The following is a 20,036-nucleotide window of genomic DNA, read 5'->3' on the forward strand; positions in this document are numbered from 1 at the left end:
AGGTGCAATCTTTTTAGACGGCCAACTGAATTTGAGTATTGTAATTACACATCTGGCCTTTTATGTCCCAAAAGTAGTTGCTATATAATTTGGTGCGCAGTCATCCCAAATTATTAATATTCTGTTTTTCTTGAGGATGGGGGAGCAACAGTTGAGTACTAATTAGATATAGTTTGGCCCAGAGATGGCAGTGTTACTAATATCACATACATGGGAATTCCAAGTTACCATAGTTGAGTAAAGAGAGGCGTTTTAGTCATACGTGTTTTAGAATTTAGTGACCATGTAAAAATTTCTGATAAGTAGTTATGACGTCCCAAAAGTAGGTCTTAAGATTTGGTGGTTCTGAAGTATGAGGTTACAATTGCGAAGGGTCGCTACCAGGCTTACTCATACCTAGCATACACAACTGATGAGGATCATACGAAATAGTTTAGCCGACGTTGGACATGGTATATAGCACAGGTAGACAACCTTTAGCATTGAAAGAGCCATTGTTTTTTTTTTCGTCAAACTCAAACCTACTCGGAGCCGCAACAGCCAGTTTACGACGAAATGAAAAGAAAAAGTTTGTTTTGACAGATTTGAATCATTTCAATGCGACCTATTTTTACCGCTCTCGACTTATACGTGCTGCGTTGTGATATTAGTGAGTAGTAATCAACTTTATGCCCCTGACTTTCATCGACTGCTTCTAACAAAAAAACTGCTGTAGACAATTACGGTTTTCAAATTCAATCGCCGCCATTGTGTTTTTTATTTGGAAGCAAAAAATCGAGGTGAATTTCCCAATGACTTTCTTTCTAGAAACATGTTTTTCATTATGTGTGAACGCTCAGTAAACTGTCTTGGGGATGGCCATGCGCTTTCCAGGCTGACACGAGGCACGTACGCCTGTTTAGATAGCAAGGCCTATCCGCCTGTTTGTCGCCAGTTGGTAGACACATTTACGACCAAAGTTGCAAAAGTGCGACGGAGATCGCCATGGCGACCAAATTAGTCGCAATTTTGATCCCTGTTCCACGGAACGCTCCGAAGAAACTCGCTGAACAGCATTGTTCCGCGGAACGCACTTTGAGAAAAAGTGCTCTATAATATTGTTTTCCACGTGTCCGTTTATGCTGTACCATACCACAAATCTAATATTCTCAATTAACTTTTCCTTATCCCACACCAGTGCTGTAGAAATAGAATCTAAGTAGATAAAACTTTAACGAAGGTTGTTAATGATCAAGAAAGATAAAATGTCCAACTTCATTTACCAACTATTACTGATAGCATGTAAGTACAATGTAAAGCAATGTTTCTGAAACTTTCTAAGCCGCGCCCCTTTTTTAGAGTTTGTCAAGTCTCGTGCCCCACCTCAAAAATAACTAGCTAACAATGAGTTACAAATAACAGATAGTAAGGCGAAAGTACGTTTTAATTCAAAAATACGTGGATAGAATCGCAATCTCTAAACAATAAAGAAATATAAATATCCAAAACATGGCGGACAAGATCCAATCTAACAAATATTTTTATTTTCCATCAGCTTCACCCCCTCTCAAAAAATTGTCTACGCTCCCCTTGTGGAGCGCGCCGCACTGTTTGAAATCCACTGAATTGTATAGTTATGGTGTATATACATTCAACCAATTACGGTTTCTTTACACAAAGTGTGTCGTTAAAGCAGAATTGTTTGTTGTTGATATCTTTGAGGTTATTTTTGTTGTAAAAAAGCACTTTTCTTCGCAAGTAATGCGGCAATTGAATTATCAGTACTTACTACGAGTAGCTACGACCAAACGACCACTTTCATTTTTTTACTTGAATATTCTCCGAGTCCTACCGGTCCGATGTTTTACCCTAAATTTTGCTGCACTTATTATTTCACGGGCCTTCTTTTTTATGGTATCCGCTGTCGTTTTTTATTATACGGCTAGAATTTTGCTGATATAACAGTGACCATGTTAGTCATTTGGTATTCGTGATTTTAATCGCATTGTGGAGGTTTAATTAATGCGCATGGCGGCCCTAAAGAAAGGTTGCTTATCTAATAACAATTATAATTCAAATACCGTTTCGGGCATCCTGTATACAAAGGTAGCGGAAGTCGACTTGGTTTATTTATTTTCCCTGAATTGTTGCCAGATTTGCCGATTTTCTCTTTTGATTGTTTTAGCAATATTCGTATATCCGAAGCATTTAGTGCTATATAGTTTTAACCTGAAAGTTCGAATATTCAAAATTAAAGAGGAAGTTAAAGGTGAAAATCAAGCAAATTTTATTTCATGAAATATGACATCAAATATAATTTCACTACGACGTTAAATCTTACAAAATAAAAACGTAAAACTAGATTTCGGGCGAGAGTGATATCAAATATTGTTTGGACCTATATCAACAACCTGATAAAACTCTATTCCTAGGCATCGATATGAAAATAATAATAAATTGAAATTTTTGCAGGTGTCGTTTGCCCCAATCTTTGCGTGAGGTGTAACCGATATAGTTTGGAAAACCAACGTAGGAATGGCTCTATAGAATCTCTGAATTATCCAAAGGAATATGGAGAGAAAGGTTCTTGTAAATGGGATTTTGCGCCACATATCAACTATTCGCTAGTTTTAAAATTTGTTGGGTTGCGTCTCTACTTCGCAAGACGGAACTCTACCGCTAAAGGTAACGCAACAAGATATTGTCCGCATGCTTACAACTTGACAATCAATGGAGGTAAGAAAAATATTAACAACTAATAATTCCATGAATATGTTTTGCAACCGAAATTATGATTTTGTTCGATACGGCAGAATTTATATCCAACTCTATACTTCGAATAATTTTGAAAAAACGACTACGCGTCCACGATGAGACAATTTTCTACAACTCTGAAACTCAACTCTCAACTCTGAAAAAGCCAATTTTCTACAACAAAAATTTTGGCATATCTAAGCCTAAGTATTTTTAATTGGAGATATATTACTAATGAGCAATGAGTTATTGCAGCATTCATACTCTGTTTTCAGAAGCTATAGACTGCACGAGATTGGTTTCCAACAATACAAAGACGTTTTGCAAAGCATATTATAAAGATAAACTGTGCAGCAACCAGCAATGGACACAGCAATGCGAGAGTAACGATCTGATAGAAAAAGATAGGACTACGGTCCAGTACAGCGCGAGTGGCTTGAAAAGCGATAAAAAAATTGGACCAGTTTTTGGCTTTAAAATCGAATATCGATACATTAGGTGCACGCCAGGTAATTGCTTTGAATATTAGCTATGTAATGTTATTTATCGCCAAATTATATACGTATCGGATGTTGGATGCGTACTTTGCGGTTGCACGTGAAGTAATATCACAAATGGCAGCGTTATAGTAAAAGGAAGTTCACACGATTACGATGTCATATTACAATACGTGACGTCAGAATACGAAATATAACGCTATTACGCGGTTTTCAGTGACGTCATATAAGGTTAGAAATAACGTCATATTAAGGCACATGGTCATACTATAGATTCTATAGAAAATACGTAAGCACGTGGGATATTGAAAGTCAAATTTTTATACTTACTGACGTCATCACGGGAATAACCAACAAAAAGTCGTCCCCCCTGAATTAAAACTCTACAATGGGGTCATTTTAGTGACTATGACGTAACTTTTGTTCATTTTTTGAATTAACCCCGCTATCAATATGATACTAAACACACATTTAAATACTAATAAATAAATATTTACAGAAACTGCGATTGTTGCCGAGACCACTGACAGCCAAACAACTTTTTCAATGAGCGTTGAGACAACAAGCAACAAACGACTTCAATCTACTTATCTACCTAGTTTAGGCGGAATCTTCTCTACTATAAGAAGTAAGTATCTTCAATCTGAATGAGGCTTTGGGCAAGAAGACACAAATATGTAGAAAGCTTTAGTTTTTGGTAGACTTGGAAATTTTCTAATTTCCAGGAGTTTTTCATAAGTGTTTACAAACCGAACAGGTCCCTAGACAATCAGCGACTGATATGCAACAAGATATATTTTTGGAAGGGTTGGATCTTTCCGATTTGGCACTGGCTCCTAAATTTATTACACACTGCGCTGGTGCGCTCAATTAGTCGAAATTCAAACATTTTCCATATATAGTAAACTACTTTTATAAGGCCTAATTGAAGTTTATAAAAACACGTGCCGGTGTAGCGGTTGACCAATAGTTTAAATACGCTAGCCATCGAATCGTTCATCATCGTACATGGTGGGTTAGCAAGTTTAAATCTGCATCTGAAACAAATAACAGCTTAAAAATTGTCTATAACCGACATGGGTTGGGGAACAGACTAGAAATTAGGTTTGCCTTCTGAATAACCGTTTTATCAACTTTCCTCTCTTGCGAAGTAAACACTGAAAAAAAAATTGAAACAAATTACTGGTTGAAAATTCTCTATATTTGACACGGCCTAGTAAACAAACGAGAGATGGGATTTGTCTTATGGCCAAACCGTCTTATCAGCTTTAACAATATGTAAATGAAGAAACATTAGAATACATGGAAGTTCGATATACAGTACTACGTTCCTTTTTGTATTATGTCGTCACATTCATATAACAGATTCATATTCCTTTATGACGTCACGATTTTGTACCCGATATGGACTGGTAGCCGAACTACACATGGATTTGCCTCATGACTAAACCGTTTTTTCAGCTCTCCTCTAGCAAAATAAACACACAAAAAAATCCTATTTTAACATGCTTTTGCCTCTCGCAGATGAACCTGAAGAAACAACTATTTTGTATACCACCGATGTAGCCAATGACGCCTCATCAATGTTGGTCAACGTTCTCGTCCCAATAAGTATTGTCCTTTTACTGGTCGCACTGGCAATTCTAATTGTTGTTCTAAAAAGGTTGGTATATAATCTTAGAACTTACTTTTATTGGGAATTTTTTATTTGAGGTCGAGTTGCGGTTTCTATAAAATATACCGTGCTCTGTAAAGCATTTCCTGATACTCCACTCAAAATAAGATCCCACACACCCACTCAGAAGTAAAAAAGTCTTGTCGTTGAGCACGCGGCTTAAGGTCGGAAAGAAACCATGGCCTAATGGTTAAAGCCATAGACTTTATTTGTATTGACACTGTAGGTAACACATCTCGGGGTCAAATCCCATCACGATACCCAGGGTGTAGTAGATTAAGTAGGCAACGCAGAATTGGAACGATTTTAGCCCTTTCAGGTGTAGTAGCTCTAAACATTTGTAATTGTTGAAACGCGAGACTACTGGGCGCACCAGGTCGCTTTGACGTATTAATTATTTTTTTTTAATAGTCAATATAGTTTACTTTTATACGACTTTTCATTGGTATTTTCTTGTTAGACTTTCTTACCGGTGCCGCTGCTCTATAACCTAATTTGATTTTCCGCGACCCTGGAATACTTTTTCATAATTTATTTTAATTTGTATATCTAGTGTGTTTTCAGGATGGTGAAACAATAAACTACTGACTACATATAGTTAAATATAAGCGGGGGCTTGCACAGGGTCTTGTTCGGAGCGAAATTCCACGATATACCAATAAAGTTTACCGGTTATCATGCGTTCATTTCATCGTTAATTTACCAATTACAATATTTCATATTCAGAAAAAAACAAAAACAAAGCGGAAATCCAGCAAAGAGCAACCAATCAAACGCTGTAGCTTCTTCTTCCAACCAATCAGGAGGTGGCATTTACTCAGCGGCAGAAGATATCAATCTACAAATGGGCGGAGCCAGTCCAAGTTACCAATCACAGCAAGGACAAAGCAGTCACGTGTCCAGTTTTAACCCATCAGATGTCGCATATTCCACAGTGGAAAAGATTCAAGGAACAAAGCAAACAGTGGAATATCATAAAACAATGGTGGATAATGTACTATATGGGGAAACAGGGGGAGGAAGCGTTGATGCTCAGAAAAAAACACCAGATGCCCCCACCTAGTGACAAGGCCGAAACAGTGGTAAATGTTCTATATGGAGCCACAACGTAGAGAGTTTTATCCATATTCAGCTGACCTCAAAAGTACACACACTTTTCCATCGACGAAATATGGCGTCGTTGTCGATATTGGACACGAAATGGACCTATTGATCGTTTTGTTATTTTGCATTTCATTCATTCTAGTTGTGAAAAATCGCTTTTCTCTTAACTACAGGATCAATTGCTTTGGAATTTTCAGTGGTTAAAGATTGTTAATATCGTTGGAAGGCTATCACCTTCATTTATTTCAAACATTTTGTGGATCATATGGGATTTGTTTTCACTTCCGCATTTCAGCGCTCTCGGCGATTTACCGGTACTGAGAGATTTGATGCTACTTCGTTTTAGTTTTCGTGTCCATATAATTGAGCATTGCTCTCTTTTTTTACAGATATTATATAAATATACATACATTGTAATATATATTTTACAACTAACAGTCACTTAGTTAGTAGGACTCAGTGATTTAATAGACGCAATCCGCGGTAATAAGAACCCGGCCAGTTCCAATTTTTTTTCTGAGGAGGGGGGTCAAATATTTTTTTTTGTATAATGACGTAATACGATGCCTTCTCGTGCCTTCAATCAAAGTCAGATAAAGGCAGCCACTGATATTTAACATTATCTTAAAGAGTCTATCTACATACTTACTTCGCTGTCAAAGTTATCCGAGGGATATAAGTGCGCATTTTCATCTAACTTGGTTCAAGGCCAGGCCTATGTCTATGGATGACCATTGGTTCAATTCACAAAAACAGAACGTTGTGCACACTTTAGTACGCAGGTAGACGTGCACAAAATTGTGACTTCATAATATTGAAGTGACGTAATAATAAGAATGTGATATTATAATATGACGTCATAATACAAATATGATATTTCTCTCCCGCTTTGTATTTATTGTTTGCTGAATTTTAAATTTTTTTCTCTTTGCATATTGTTAATTTCATAACCAAGGATGCTATTTTTTCTATTTACTGTATATGTTTTCTTGCCCATGCCATCTATGCATTAAACGATCATGCTGTAAAATCCAGATTGATATTATTTATATATTCCAACCGTGGGAGCCGATAAGATTGGTGGTAAATCATACCAAACCTAATTTTATGAAATAAGTGTTTTATAGGATGTTTTCACTATAAACAATGTTCTAGTCAGTGGTTCTCAAGCTTTTAAGGGTGGCCATTTTAGTAATTAGACCTCCTTAGTTGAGCTTTTCTTTCTTGTTGTATGCTTTAAATCGGGTTTATGGGATTTCATCTACTAACCTAATCATTGAACTATTCGATTGAGTCAACTTGGGCAGAAAAAGTATACACATGCGTGATAATTTAAAAGTAATATGTAAAGTAAACATTAATGGTGCGTTCGGATTTAAAGTGAAAATTCGGTATTCCCGTAGTGTGTGTACCAGGTTGGGGTTAGAGCAAAATTTTATACCGAATTTCCTCTCTGTGTTATAATTATTATAATAATTAATTATGTTATAATTACTCTCTGTGTTAGCCAACTGAATATACCCCTGTCCGCTGTCCATAGGTTTCAGTCCCTTTACACAACTTCATATAAAGTAGGCGAACACAATTAGTTACCTCCATATTGGTACACACACTTCTTGAGCGCCAAAAGTGAGACATAAGACATAACATGAGACATAAAATGAATCTGAAATACTTCTAAAACAAGGCTATGAAAAATGAATTCCTGGCCCGGAGTGGCCGTTGATCGTTTGCTAAATTGTTGTTGTCCGTTCTATGGGAACAAAACATCAGACTGAGCTATTTTAAATTTTTTTGGCCAGACAGAAATGGCGGTGCCTACTAATAAGACTTTATTTTCATATTTAATCTTATTTTTCAAAATCGTTTTTACGTAGGCACGACTTTAGGGTTCCAAATAGCGACTGTCAATAGAGCGACCACACGGCAGCGATTAGTTTAAAGCAGCGACTGTCAATAGAGCGACTACACGACAGCGATTCATTTAAAACAGCGACAAACCCTAACCCCAACAACCTTAAAATTAATGTGACACGATATATATAGCGTTACCTTCCAATGACCAACCTGGAAATTCGACTCAGTGAACACGAGTTAAGTCGATATCATATACAATCGCTGTTTGGAATGTCGCTCACTTGATTACGTCGCCATTATGAAGTCGCCATTATGACAGTCGCTATCCGGCCTGAATACCGGCTTTAGGTATACCCCCTTTTCCAAGTCCCGGATAAGAACATGTTGATTTCAATATACAAGAAATTAAATTATAATAACAAAAACTTTGATAATCAAAATTTGAGTTTTCCAAACCTAGGGACAAAAATTTTGTTAACTCGAAGTCGATTGTGGATCTTAGCATAGGAGAGAGATATGGAAAATAGTGAATCGAAGCTCCGGTTACAAATAAAACATTCTTCCTACCTTGGAAAATACCGTCTGTTCATCGCTGTCGTCAATAATATCATCCGCCGGTAGGCTACTTCTTTCCATATAATTTTCCGTTTAACCAAGTCTATTGTATGTACTAGGCATACAGCATTCATTGAGTGGCCAGGCAGTTCAGCACAGCTCTTGCCCGGTATTCTCAAATTTCGCGTGACGTCATAACCACGTGACAAAGTCGCTCGACCAAAACTGCAGGTACATCTCGCTGGACTGTCGTCTGCCGTGAACTGTTTTGCGCGTTCGTTTCCTGCAGTTGTGTTTGAAAGCATATCTATTTTGTAGCGTTAGTTGGTATAGCCTATGTTTGCACGGCATTTGTTTGTTCCTGTAGCTTAATAGTACAAGGCTTTATGATAATATGTTACGATGAGACAGGGTGTTAGCCCAGTCTGGATTTCATGGCCTTTTTGAACGAGAAATCGGGCGTGCAATCAGAAATTCCCGCGTGCAAATAAGAATTCCTGGCGTGCAATTATAGCTCACGACGTGCAAAACAACTGCACTCGCGTGCAACTGACTTTGACATCAGATACCTCTCAATACATCCGTGTAAAATTACCGGTATCCGATAAAAAATACGTTGAATCAGAGAAAAAATGGACGTTTGACCTTTGACCCCAAACATTATTTCTACAGTTTGTCGCTAATTTTGAGAGTGTTTGTGCGACTTTGGATACCGGTACTGTTCAGTACATCCGCGTAAAATTATTGGATAAAAAATACGTTGAACCAGAGCAAAATGGACATACTTTGTCATTAATTTTGGTAGTGTTTTTACGCAGAATTAATGGATAAAAAATACGTCAAATTAGAGCAAAATGAACGTTTGACCTTTGACCCCAAACATTATTTTCATACTTTGTTACTAATTTTGGGAGTGTTTGAGCAACTTTAGATACCGGTACTGTTCAGTACATTCGTGTAAAATTATTGTATGAAAAATACGCTGAATCAGAGCCGTACTTGGCCATTGGTGCGGAGGCGATCTTTTCGTCCATAACTATTCTCACGGGATTCCTATTTCCTATCATTCAACACGATATGGACCTTTCCCCGAGCATCGACTTCCTTGTTTACTTCGTGACATTGGCCAATCAGCAAGATGCAAAAAAGGACGTAACAATGAGAGGAATTTTTCGCGGGTCAAAGGTTGGGGAAAGGTCCATGGTCTTTTTGCTTCGCAATATTTCGATCAGACCAAATCTTGCAAGCTGGTATTTATCGACAATTGTGGAGTTATAATATTTTGGCATCTTTATATTACTGGATTATTGATTTTAAAACCATTTAAACCGATTTACATTGGTGAGCAATTGCAAATTTTCGGCGTGCAAAATTGATTTCGCTCGCGTGCATTTTTGCGGAGCGCTAGCGCCCTCGGGCGTGCACCTGCCATGGAATCCAGTCTGGGTGTTAGCACTGCAGTATTTTTGATTTGCCTGGATCTGTAACAGTTTTTTTGTCTGTCATTTTCAGATTTTTAACAGCCTATGGTACTGTACGTAACGCGTATATAGACTATAAATAATCTCCTTTTTATTGTTGTGCATTAATCCATATAATGGCGTCGCCAGCTTCTGTATATAGCATTCACCACCCGGATTTCAATACAAATAAAAACGCTAGCCCATTATGAAAAACTTAAGATGTCTCACTTGGAAGAATGAACCTAGGCTATATGTCACCACAGGATGCATGAGTGAATGAAACATCTCTATGGCCAAAGGTTGAATACCCTGACGTATTTTAATATCTCATCAATACACCTGGAATATACACAAAAGATGCCATGAAAAACAGGAAGAGTTTGGAAGCATACAAAATTGAACCGTTCCAGCGTTCGGTGTACAAACTATTAAAAATTTGACAGTGGAATGTTTTTTGTAACTAGAGTATACTTGGGCTCGAGCAAGTAATCGTTTCGGTCTATTGATAATTACTTCATAGCAGTCTATGATGCCAATCTTGGGAAGTATTGTCGAAAAGTGGTGGTAGTGTTTTAATATTTGCTTCACAGTCCAACAAATCAGAAACGACATTTTGTTTTTGGGTAAATCAATCCAGCGCCAGAATGCGTTGTCAAGATTTGATTTAGACAAATCGAATATGTCTGCTAACCAGTGTTCACTATTAGCGCACTTTTTTGCGAAAATTGCGAAACACTTTCGCAACTTTTTTTAGGGACTGCGAAATAGCACTTTTTTTCCGATTTTGAAGAGAAAAAGCACTTTTTTCCGATTTTGAATTGAATAAAAATTCAAAGTTAACAAATATTTTCGAGTATTAAGTTGACAAATAAGTAACATACTAGTACTTTTGTAACTCAATTCTGCATATCATAACGATGTTTATCGGAATTCTAACCTATGAGATGCAGACAAAGGAGATAAAGCTTTTGCATTAACGGCAAAATTCTTGTTTATAATATGATTATTATACAAGCACACCGATTCCGCTTCTCCCGCAAAAAACGCTCCCGGGTGTTTGAAACCAGATGTTGGAATGCTAGGCAGTGCGTTTCTTTGAAGGTCATGTGACTATCAATGATATCGATGAATTCAAAATGACTATAAAAGTGTTAGTAACGTGTTATAGTCACTTTGGATGAATTGTGACCAAACTGCACGATTTTCAAATCAGACGAAACTTTTAGCAGCATGTCACAGATTTGCAAAATCACCAAATTCACAAAATACCATTAAGTGCCATTTTATTGTAATCACAATGTTGAAAGGACGTGGCAATGGTGGCATTTTCCGGAATTTTTCGATATTTACACAACTATTTCTCATTGATATGCGAGGACAGGTGGGCAAAATTCAATATTTTTTTGAATCGAATATTTTTAAGGAGTACCGAATAAACGTGGTGGAAACATTAAAAAATCGGCAATAAAGCCTTTTTACTGGTTAATTCCTTTGTAATGGCTAATTGTTCTTGTCACCGATCGTTTTGGCGGCGATATCCAGGTTTTGGGTAATCTATATTCCCGCCCTCTCTTTTTTACAAATATGAATTCTTGTGGGTCGGCGGTCATCAAAGTTTTATATTTCGGGTTTACCCGTTCGTTCACATCGGCAACAGCTGTTGAAGACATTGAGGACTCAAATTAACATTTGCGTTGGCTTTAATATTACCTATCAAGATTTGTAAATTTACCGTCCCAATTTTATGGGAATGGTAATATTATTGGCCATACCGTGATGCAGATATTTATTAAGACGATAATTAACTTTGTCATGTATTTCTATGGTGATAAACTTCGCAAACCTGAAATTGTGCCAATCCTGAATGTTGATTTAAAATAGTGATTGAATAATTCGGCAATAAAGGCATTTCTGCGTGGTCATAAGACGAGATGGCGTTAATGAACAGCACTTCTTTCACAGGATATTTTACGTATGCGACTTGATGCTAAAAAGATTGGGCTCAAGTGCCTAATAGAGGTCAGGCGCTAATTGTAACTAATTCCCTCAAGTTTCAACGTGTTTTCAACAAAACAATACCCAGGCGATAATTATAGCTGAAAAGTTACCGAGCAATTCACAATTTTATTTATGGAATTTGCAAATTCACCAGTTTCTTGATGATTTTGATATTGTCACGCCCTAATTATTAGTGCAAAAAATACTCCCATTCTTCCGCGGCGGTTTGACGGGTTCTTTGTTCTATTCTTCAGAAAGTTCTGACACGGGGATATAGAATACTGAATCCGGAGGGTTGAATCCCTGTCCACTTACTGGTGATTTTCCGTTTTGAAATGCGTGAAACATTCTTTATTTTAAATTAAATGGCGTTTCGCGGGCTAGAGTTCTCCCCGAAAAGGATGTGTTCCAGACGTTAGTTAGACGATAGATAAAACATTAGATTATTAATTTTCGTGACGCCCCGTTTTCGAAAATACAAAGTTATATCGCAAAAAAGCGTTATGATACATTTGGAATGAAACATTATTTACCGTTAATTCAGATCATATTTTACTCTTCATGACACCCGGTATCCGAAAATACAGTTGTATCTCGAAAAATGTGTTTTGTTACATTTAAAATAAAACATTTTTGCGATTAATTTAGATCATATTTTACTTTTCACGACACCCGTTTCCGAAAATACAAGGTTATATCGCGAAAATGTGTTTTGTTACATTTAAAATAAAACATTTTTGCGATTAATTTAGATCATATTTTACTTTTCAGGACACCCGTTTTCGAAAATACAAGGTTATATCGCAAAATGTGTTTTGTTACATTTAAAATAAAACATTTTTGCGATTAATTTAGATCAAATTTTACCTTTCACGGCAACCCGTTTCCGAAAATACAAAGTTATATCACAAAAAATGCGTTTTGTTACATTTATTTTGCATTCCCAATAAAATACATATTTTCTCTAATTAAGGTCGTCGATGAATCTGTTCCTGTCGTTCAAGCTCGACACACGTTTGGACGAGTGTGGGGGCGGTTTTTTGGTCGACGATAAATTAAAAAGTTGCCACACGTTATTTGTATAACGATAGTAACTGAAAATTAAGATTTTATGATAGAAGTGAATTTGTCTCAAGATGGTATTTTACGATTCCTGCCCACAGAAAATAAACACGCTGACAGGCTTGGTTATAATTGATATTCGTTAAATTTTTTTTTTACACTATTAATAAACGCACCACACCAATTGCGACCATATAAATTGCAGTCGCATCGGTATGGACTGTATGTTTTTGGCGCTCTCACATTAATAATAATTTTCGACAACACAATACCCCGACGGTCATTAAAGCTGAATTCGTTACCGAATAATTCACAATTTTATTTACGGAATTTGCAATTTCAAGATCTCACTTGACGATTTTGATGATGTCATGCCCTAATTATTTCTGCTTAAATGCCTCAAAATACAACAAATGTAATCATTTTCGACGATAACAGGCGCAACAATTCGTAAACGAGCCGTTATAACGAAATTCGCGATTGATTTTACCTCTCTCTTGTTTACAATTTTAACATCCCGCCGGCCATGTATGGTCGAATAAAATGTTCACATATTCGAAACATGACTTGGCCAAGGATGGAAGGGATCACTAAAGAGCTAATAGAAAGTACATACGCGAGGGTATGATATTAATATCGAGAACATTTGTGAGCATATCACAGGACTGAAATATTTTGCACCCGGCTGTTTGTTGGCAGAACAACGATACGCTAAAGTTAATTGATCGAATACAGGGAAGTATTTATTTATCATCTCACTTGCGAACATCGAGGTTTTGGCGGAATTGTACGATCATGTTGTCTTTCTTAAATAATAACTTTTTCAATAAATGTTCATTTTACTTTTGCGTCTTTATTATACGTCCGGTTTTTTTTTTTTTTAAATTCGAAATTGTCCGAAATACTCCCAACAGGTGTATAAGTACAATAATATTAGTACTTACCAGGGAAGTTTAATACACACGATGTGTAAAGGGCGTCGCCGTTTATTAATTATAAATTATTTTTCATTCTGCTTAAAAAACAACGGCAGCATCTCACTTAACCCTCGCGACCAAATCTCTTTTGTTTTGTATGGCATCGTCTTGGCGATGATTTTATTGCCGACTGAATTTTAATTGTGTTTTAGGATAAGTTATTTTCTGTTTGTTGGTTTCTAAATTTTACAAACTTGGGTAGCAATTACTATTAATGTGAGATTTGTGCATATGAACGATTGAATATCGCGACTGGATGTCCGATATCTGAGAATGCGTAATTCTCTTTCAACATTAATTTTCAGAATATCAGCGTTCATGTGGTCGAATAAAAATTATTTATCAAATGGATTGGTATTTCGAGACACTGTCAAAATTATTTGGGATTCACTATCATATCATTCGTTTATTTTTTTTATTCATGTTTTTCTCAAGAATCACCGTCCTTATATTTAGTGTACCTTCGCAAAAGAAAACTCTTTGGTGTCATCGTTCCTATTAGTGTAATTGAAATATATGGAAACCTCGCAAGTGGCGTTGTGATGCGAATATTTGATACTAGGTCAGCAGCATTACAATGAATGCTATTTATGAATGCTGAAAGTACATGACATTACTGAACATTTTGTCAATATATGATGTTTTCTGCCCGATTTAAACTAACTCGCACGCAAACCAAGGCATGTCGACATTTAAAAATTACTTGTCTTTGGGTAAGCTCTGAAATAGTATAATATAAATGTAAATGAGGAATTAGGTCACACTAGCTCACGAAAGGGAGGATTTTCAAAGTGATCTTGTGTAATATTTCGGAGAAAAAAGTTTGAAAGGAAAGTAGGTCAACCTATCTCCTAAAACAGGGGAGTATCCTGCGTAATATTTCGGAGGATACGTAGGTTAACCTATCTTTTAAAACAGCGGGTGGCGACTTTCAAAGTGGTTCAAAATCACAAATTAATAATTATCAGATTAGGTTTAGGGATAAATCGAAAAGTTGAATTTCCAGCGCACCTAACCCTAATTAGGCTATTTATATTTGGGGGATTATTTTGCACGGGATTTGTACAAACGATCCACCCTGTAACTAATATGGTTTCCAGCCTGCCTCGTGTCTGTTAGATGGAAGGAGTAACAAATGTGAAAGTCTTTGCTGTTTAGGCTAGTAAGCAACTGACACCGTGATACATTGCATGAAAGTTTTGTCCGCGGCAGGTGTTAGCAGATGTTATTTCGTTGCCGATGAATTCCCTTGTTTTAATTAAACATGAATTCGCTTAAAGAGAACTCGGTTAACGAAAAGGCTTCTTTTTAATTCATAATATTAACCGGAGTAGCGCTTTTTCGAGTATCTATGCCGTTTTAAATGGGTTACATGAAAGGCTAGGGCACATAACTTGTGAAAATCGGCAAAAGCACTTTCGCACTTTTTTTTTCGACTGCGAAGCACTTTCGCACTCATAATTTGCTTAGAGTTAACACTGCTGCTAACGTATCAAAATGTTCGTTTAAGCGTAGTTTCACGAGGGTCATGAGCATTTTACAATGGCACGAATCTGGCAAACAGGGGCAGAGATAATTGAACATAACATCAAATGTTTCTACTGGTAAACTAGTATAGTAAATGACTTTTTTTGGCTATTTGCTCAAATTCTTGTAACTGAAAATGTTAAAATTTTCTAGTTTTTCCACTGCCTCATTTCTCTCCATTCTAAGCTGCAAAAGTTCTGCCACAAAGTTTTCTAAATTGACTAATTTGTCTAAAGCTTCATCTTTCTCTTTTCTGATTCGTAAATTTTACTCCTCGAGTAAGTCCAATTGATTTTCTTTAACGGTTGCATTCGACTCACTATGAGATGAAGCTGCAGTATCGACTGCTTCTGGATTTCTATTGAATAGTTCTATTTTATGACTTTTTGCTTTTTTATGCGAACTGTACTGTATATTTATTCATTGTATCCGTTTTTATTTCAACTTGTTTTTGTGAAAACAAATAAACGATTGATTGATATGCACACTTCTATCTTTTGCACTGCTGTATCTGGAAAGTCTTTTTAAATTGGATTTACTTGAGGCGGCCGAATATACAAAAATTGATGGAATATAGTCTGGATGGCAGGGATCTCTAACTGGTTTGCCTAAAAAATAAATTTCTTGCAATTTTTTTGACATGACAACACGTCGGATACTTTCAGAAATTAAATATTTCAGTTTATTTCACTATTGAAGAAGTGCAGTGGTACAGTGCATAAGTGTAAGTCAGGAAAAAAAACACAATAAAGAGCATTACAAGAGTTTAATTACATATCAAAAATAGAGCAATTCCACAAATAAAAAAACTATTGGCAAACATATGGATACTTACCACTGATAAAATGTAGTCATTTGGGCCCGTTGGATTTGATTTTGTTGGATTTTGAAAACTCCATAACTGACATAAATTAAAGATGGAGAATTCTGGAGAGCAAGCAAAACCACTATATTCTCATGCAAAGATATTGTGGGGAGTGGAATGTAATAAATTGGCAAAGATAGTCATACTCATGAAGCCATGAAAGCTTTAAGAAGAACCAAGCCATGAAAAACTACACTGATTGCTAGATGGGGCATTGCGGAAAAGGTGATGAGTTTAATATACAAACAAACGAAAAATCATGACGGCAAATTCGATGTGCGGACACTCATAAAAAAAATTATCAAGAAAAACACTAATCACATGTGAACAGGTCTGTAGCCTAATTGATATATTGACGTAGCCAGCATTGTCAAAACAGTATACACACAGAGAGAACAAAACAAAAATATGCCAATAAATGAATGTTTAAATACGTTGAACATTGATATGGTCATAGTAAGTTACCCTGCAAACTATTGACACATGTTATATAGTTAAATACTCATTTAGTATTCGTTCCATCGCTGTTATTTCTGCGACACGCTGCACACCTTTGTCGCCGTTCACTTCCTATTCGGGAACCTGAAGTAGGCCTATCCTTATTGATATTCGCTTTGTTCCTGCATCCAAAAGCGATACAATATATAGTTATCTTGCACCGGTACGTCAAGCTGTAGACAAAAATAATGTAACAAACCTGTAGTCCCGGTTAGCGCGTATACCTGCAGTTTTCGTCGCCTGGTAACCGTTGGTCACGCATGAATGCGTCAGAATTACAGAATTGCGTCTCGTCTTCTTCTGTAAGCTGCATGGTTTTGCAAACTGCTCTTTTTTTCTTTTGAGACATGCATAATAAATGGGTTGCAGATCGGCTCCAGCACCTTTCGTTTCGTTCGTAGTCTGATAAACCATAAAATAATTCAGATCCCCCTCTAACCTCAAATGTGTACGACAGACAAACCGATCGGAACTCCAAGTGTGACAAGACATTTTTAACGTAAAAATTCAATTTTTACGTCATAATAGGTATTCACACTGTTCAGGGATTGGCTTGCCTAAAAAAATGTAAATAATCTCAACGCAGCCTCAGTAGGGAAAAAGCGAGTACGCCGGGTGTAATATTATAATATGGGACATACGGTGACCCTGGAATTATTTTAAAAAATGTTACTTGGCGCGTAAATAATTTTTCCGTTCTTGTTGTCCACGATATGAAGACAAAAACCAGACTAATCGATTTCAGAATTTACTGGTTAAAGCGCCACTATTTTTAAATTGCTTCGAAAAGTTTTAGGCAGACTGCCTTTGTCGTACATTTTGGAATCACAATTGAAATTTCTATGATTCATGTCCCGGTACATTCGATTATTCGGATTCGAAAATATATCTTGTACTATATTCGCAAATGAGGAATATTTGGTTTCTTCCATTTTTATCAGCAATGTATAATCGAATATATTTTGCTGCTACAAATAATTGTTCTCTGATTTTCAGTCCATGTATCATGAAATAAAGCAATAATGTACAAGTACAAAATTCGATATAACATTAACACATAAAACGTTGAAGTCAAAAAGTGACTGAGATTATGCTTTGAAAATGCGCGCTGCTATATAGCTCAGCAGAGTGGCGCATCGCATTAAGGTGCGTATACACTGGATGCGACGCGACGCGGCAGCGCTCGTGGTCGCGCGTCACAGGTGTTCACTTTGCGCGCGTCATTTTTTTATCGTTCGATGGCGCCAGGGGCGGTTGCCTAAACGCGCTAAACATAGACGCGCGAAATTCAGTTAGGAATTTGCACGAGTTCACAGATACTGCCGCTCACATGTACTTGTAACTAATTTTAGCCTAGTTGGGGCAGCGTTTCTGGGATCAATTTTTTATTATTGCGACTAAACTAACGCTCTTCGGAAGACATAATAATAATCAAGTTGTTTGATTTACAACCACTTTTGTGAAACGCAGCTAAAAACTAACAAATAACGCGAAAAACGAGACAATGTTTATAATCATTTTTAAATATCTGACTAAGCGAAGGAAGTATCCGTGCGGCTATACAAATAGCAATTGTTACAATATTGTTGATTAACAATTATTACAGAACAAAATAAGAAAATCGATGCTTTGAGAAACATTCATTGGTAGTGAGTAGTGACTACTGAGTTCGATACAAAAGACGGGGACTTCTGGTAACACCAACAAAGTAACAATCGTTACTGCTTGTACAGTGATTTTTTTGGAAGAAGACGTCAAAACGCATCATTAGGATTAAGAAGAATGACCGGGCCCGTTGATTCAATGGTGTAATATATAGGACTACCAACCGTCCCGAAATGGCCGGGACAGTCCCAGAATTGACGTCTAGCGTCTCGTGAACCGGGCTGGGCAACGGTTGTCCCGGAATTTAACGACAACCATGGAGTTCTAAAATGGAAGGCCATTGTAAGCGTGTCGGCTTCGTTTAAAACTGGAAACGGATGTAATTCACGCAAATATATTTTTTAATAAAAACGATTACATCTGTATGGTTCATTCAAATAGAAGTGAGTTAAAATTTGTAGATAAGACATGTTTGGTAAACCGTAACCTACTCATGAGATAACACTAAAACGAGAATATCGGTCGGAGACCGAACCCTTAACGATCGAAACTGCGGTTTCGATTCGTGACTCTATAGTGACACCGCGTGTCCAATCACTAATTAGTCAATAACTCGCTAATCATACGATATAATTCATCCAAAATCAATAGGCATCTGGTCCGAGATATGATGAATGCACATGCAAAATCTGGAGCAGATTCAACCTCGCCTTCGTGAGATATCGCGTTCATTTAACAGACAAACAAACAGACATACAGACAAATACCTATCAACATACTTATTATTATACCTATTACATACCGATATTAAGATCGATAAGTAATAGGTTGAACAATTTCAAAATGGGTGATAACATTATATACAGCAATCACTTCAATTTGAGGGGATCAAAATCTTGATCCAGTGAGATTTATTGAAAAATTTAGTCAATAAAGTTGCGGCGTGTAACAATATTTTTGTTTCTTGTTTTTAGTTAATAATGCACTGTTAGTGTGAGGCTATTTTATGAGCAGAATTTCAATATTCAGTCAGTTTTCAGGCTCGCATAGTCGTTTGTTTTTGGACGCCTTGTTGACATCTCTTGTCTTAGCGAGAGTTCATTAATTAATCATATTTCGCAAGGATTACTAGTTTTAACATAAACTTTATGAAAACTAACAAAGATCTTTTTGAAGCTGCAAAATCACAATAAAAATACAATTTCAAATACCAGAAAGACTGATTTCTTGTGTTTTTTGTTAAATAATCAAATATACTTAGCATAAAATGTACATTTCCCCTGACATTAGACATTAAGGTGTCCCGGAATGGTTTAACACAAAGTTGGCAACCCCAGTAATATATCCCTACGTGCTTAAGGCTTGGGCTTATTTGAAGTGGAGAAGCCAAAACCTTGAAAAAAATAAATACAGTTTGGATTCCGTGCGTAGCTGTGATTGCTTGTACAAAGCCTTTTACGGGGCGAAAGCGCGAAATACCAAAGATAAGGCATTTTACTTGCATATGCTACCAAACCTAAATATAGAGAGAGGAAGTGAGCTATGGCTGCGTCATGAAGATCCATTGTAAGGTCATATACCAAAAGCACTGCTTTAGTCATGTATTTAGTTTGAGCCATA

At 36.6% G+C, this 20,036-nt stretch overlaps 1 protein-coding gene across 1 annotated transcript; it reads left to right on the forward strand.

Annotated features, from left to right (window-relative positions):
- The first annotated feature begins 1,175 nt into the window (after positions 1–1,175).
- Positions 1,176–5,968, forward strand: LOC144424253 (uncharacterized). Its single transcript, XM_078113378.1, has 6 exons — positions 1,176–1,281; positions 2,452–2,715; positions 3,009–3,242; positions 3,730–3,858; positions 4,755–4,897; positions 5,504–5,968. Exons 1-6 carry the CDS (start codon positions 1,227–1,229, stop codon positions 5,966–5,968), a joined length of 1,290 nt encoding a protein of 429 aa, XP_077969504.1. The 5' UTR covers positions 1,176–1,226.
- The last annotated feature ends 14,068 nt before the right edge of the window (positions 5,969–20,036 follow it).

The sequence above is a fragment of the Styela clava genome, chromosome 6 (assembly GCF_964204865.1).
Source record: "Styela clava chromosome 6, kaStyClav1.hap1.2, whole genome shotgun sequence".
Lineage (NCBI taxonomy): Eukaryota > Metazoa > Chordata > Ascidiacea > Stolidobranchia > Styelidae > Styela > Styela clava.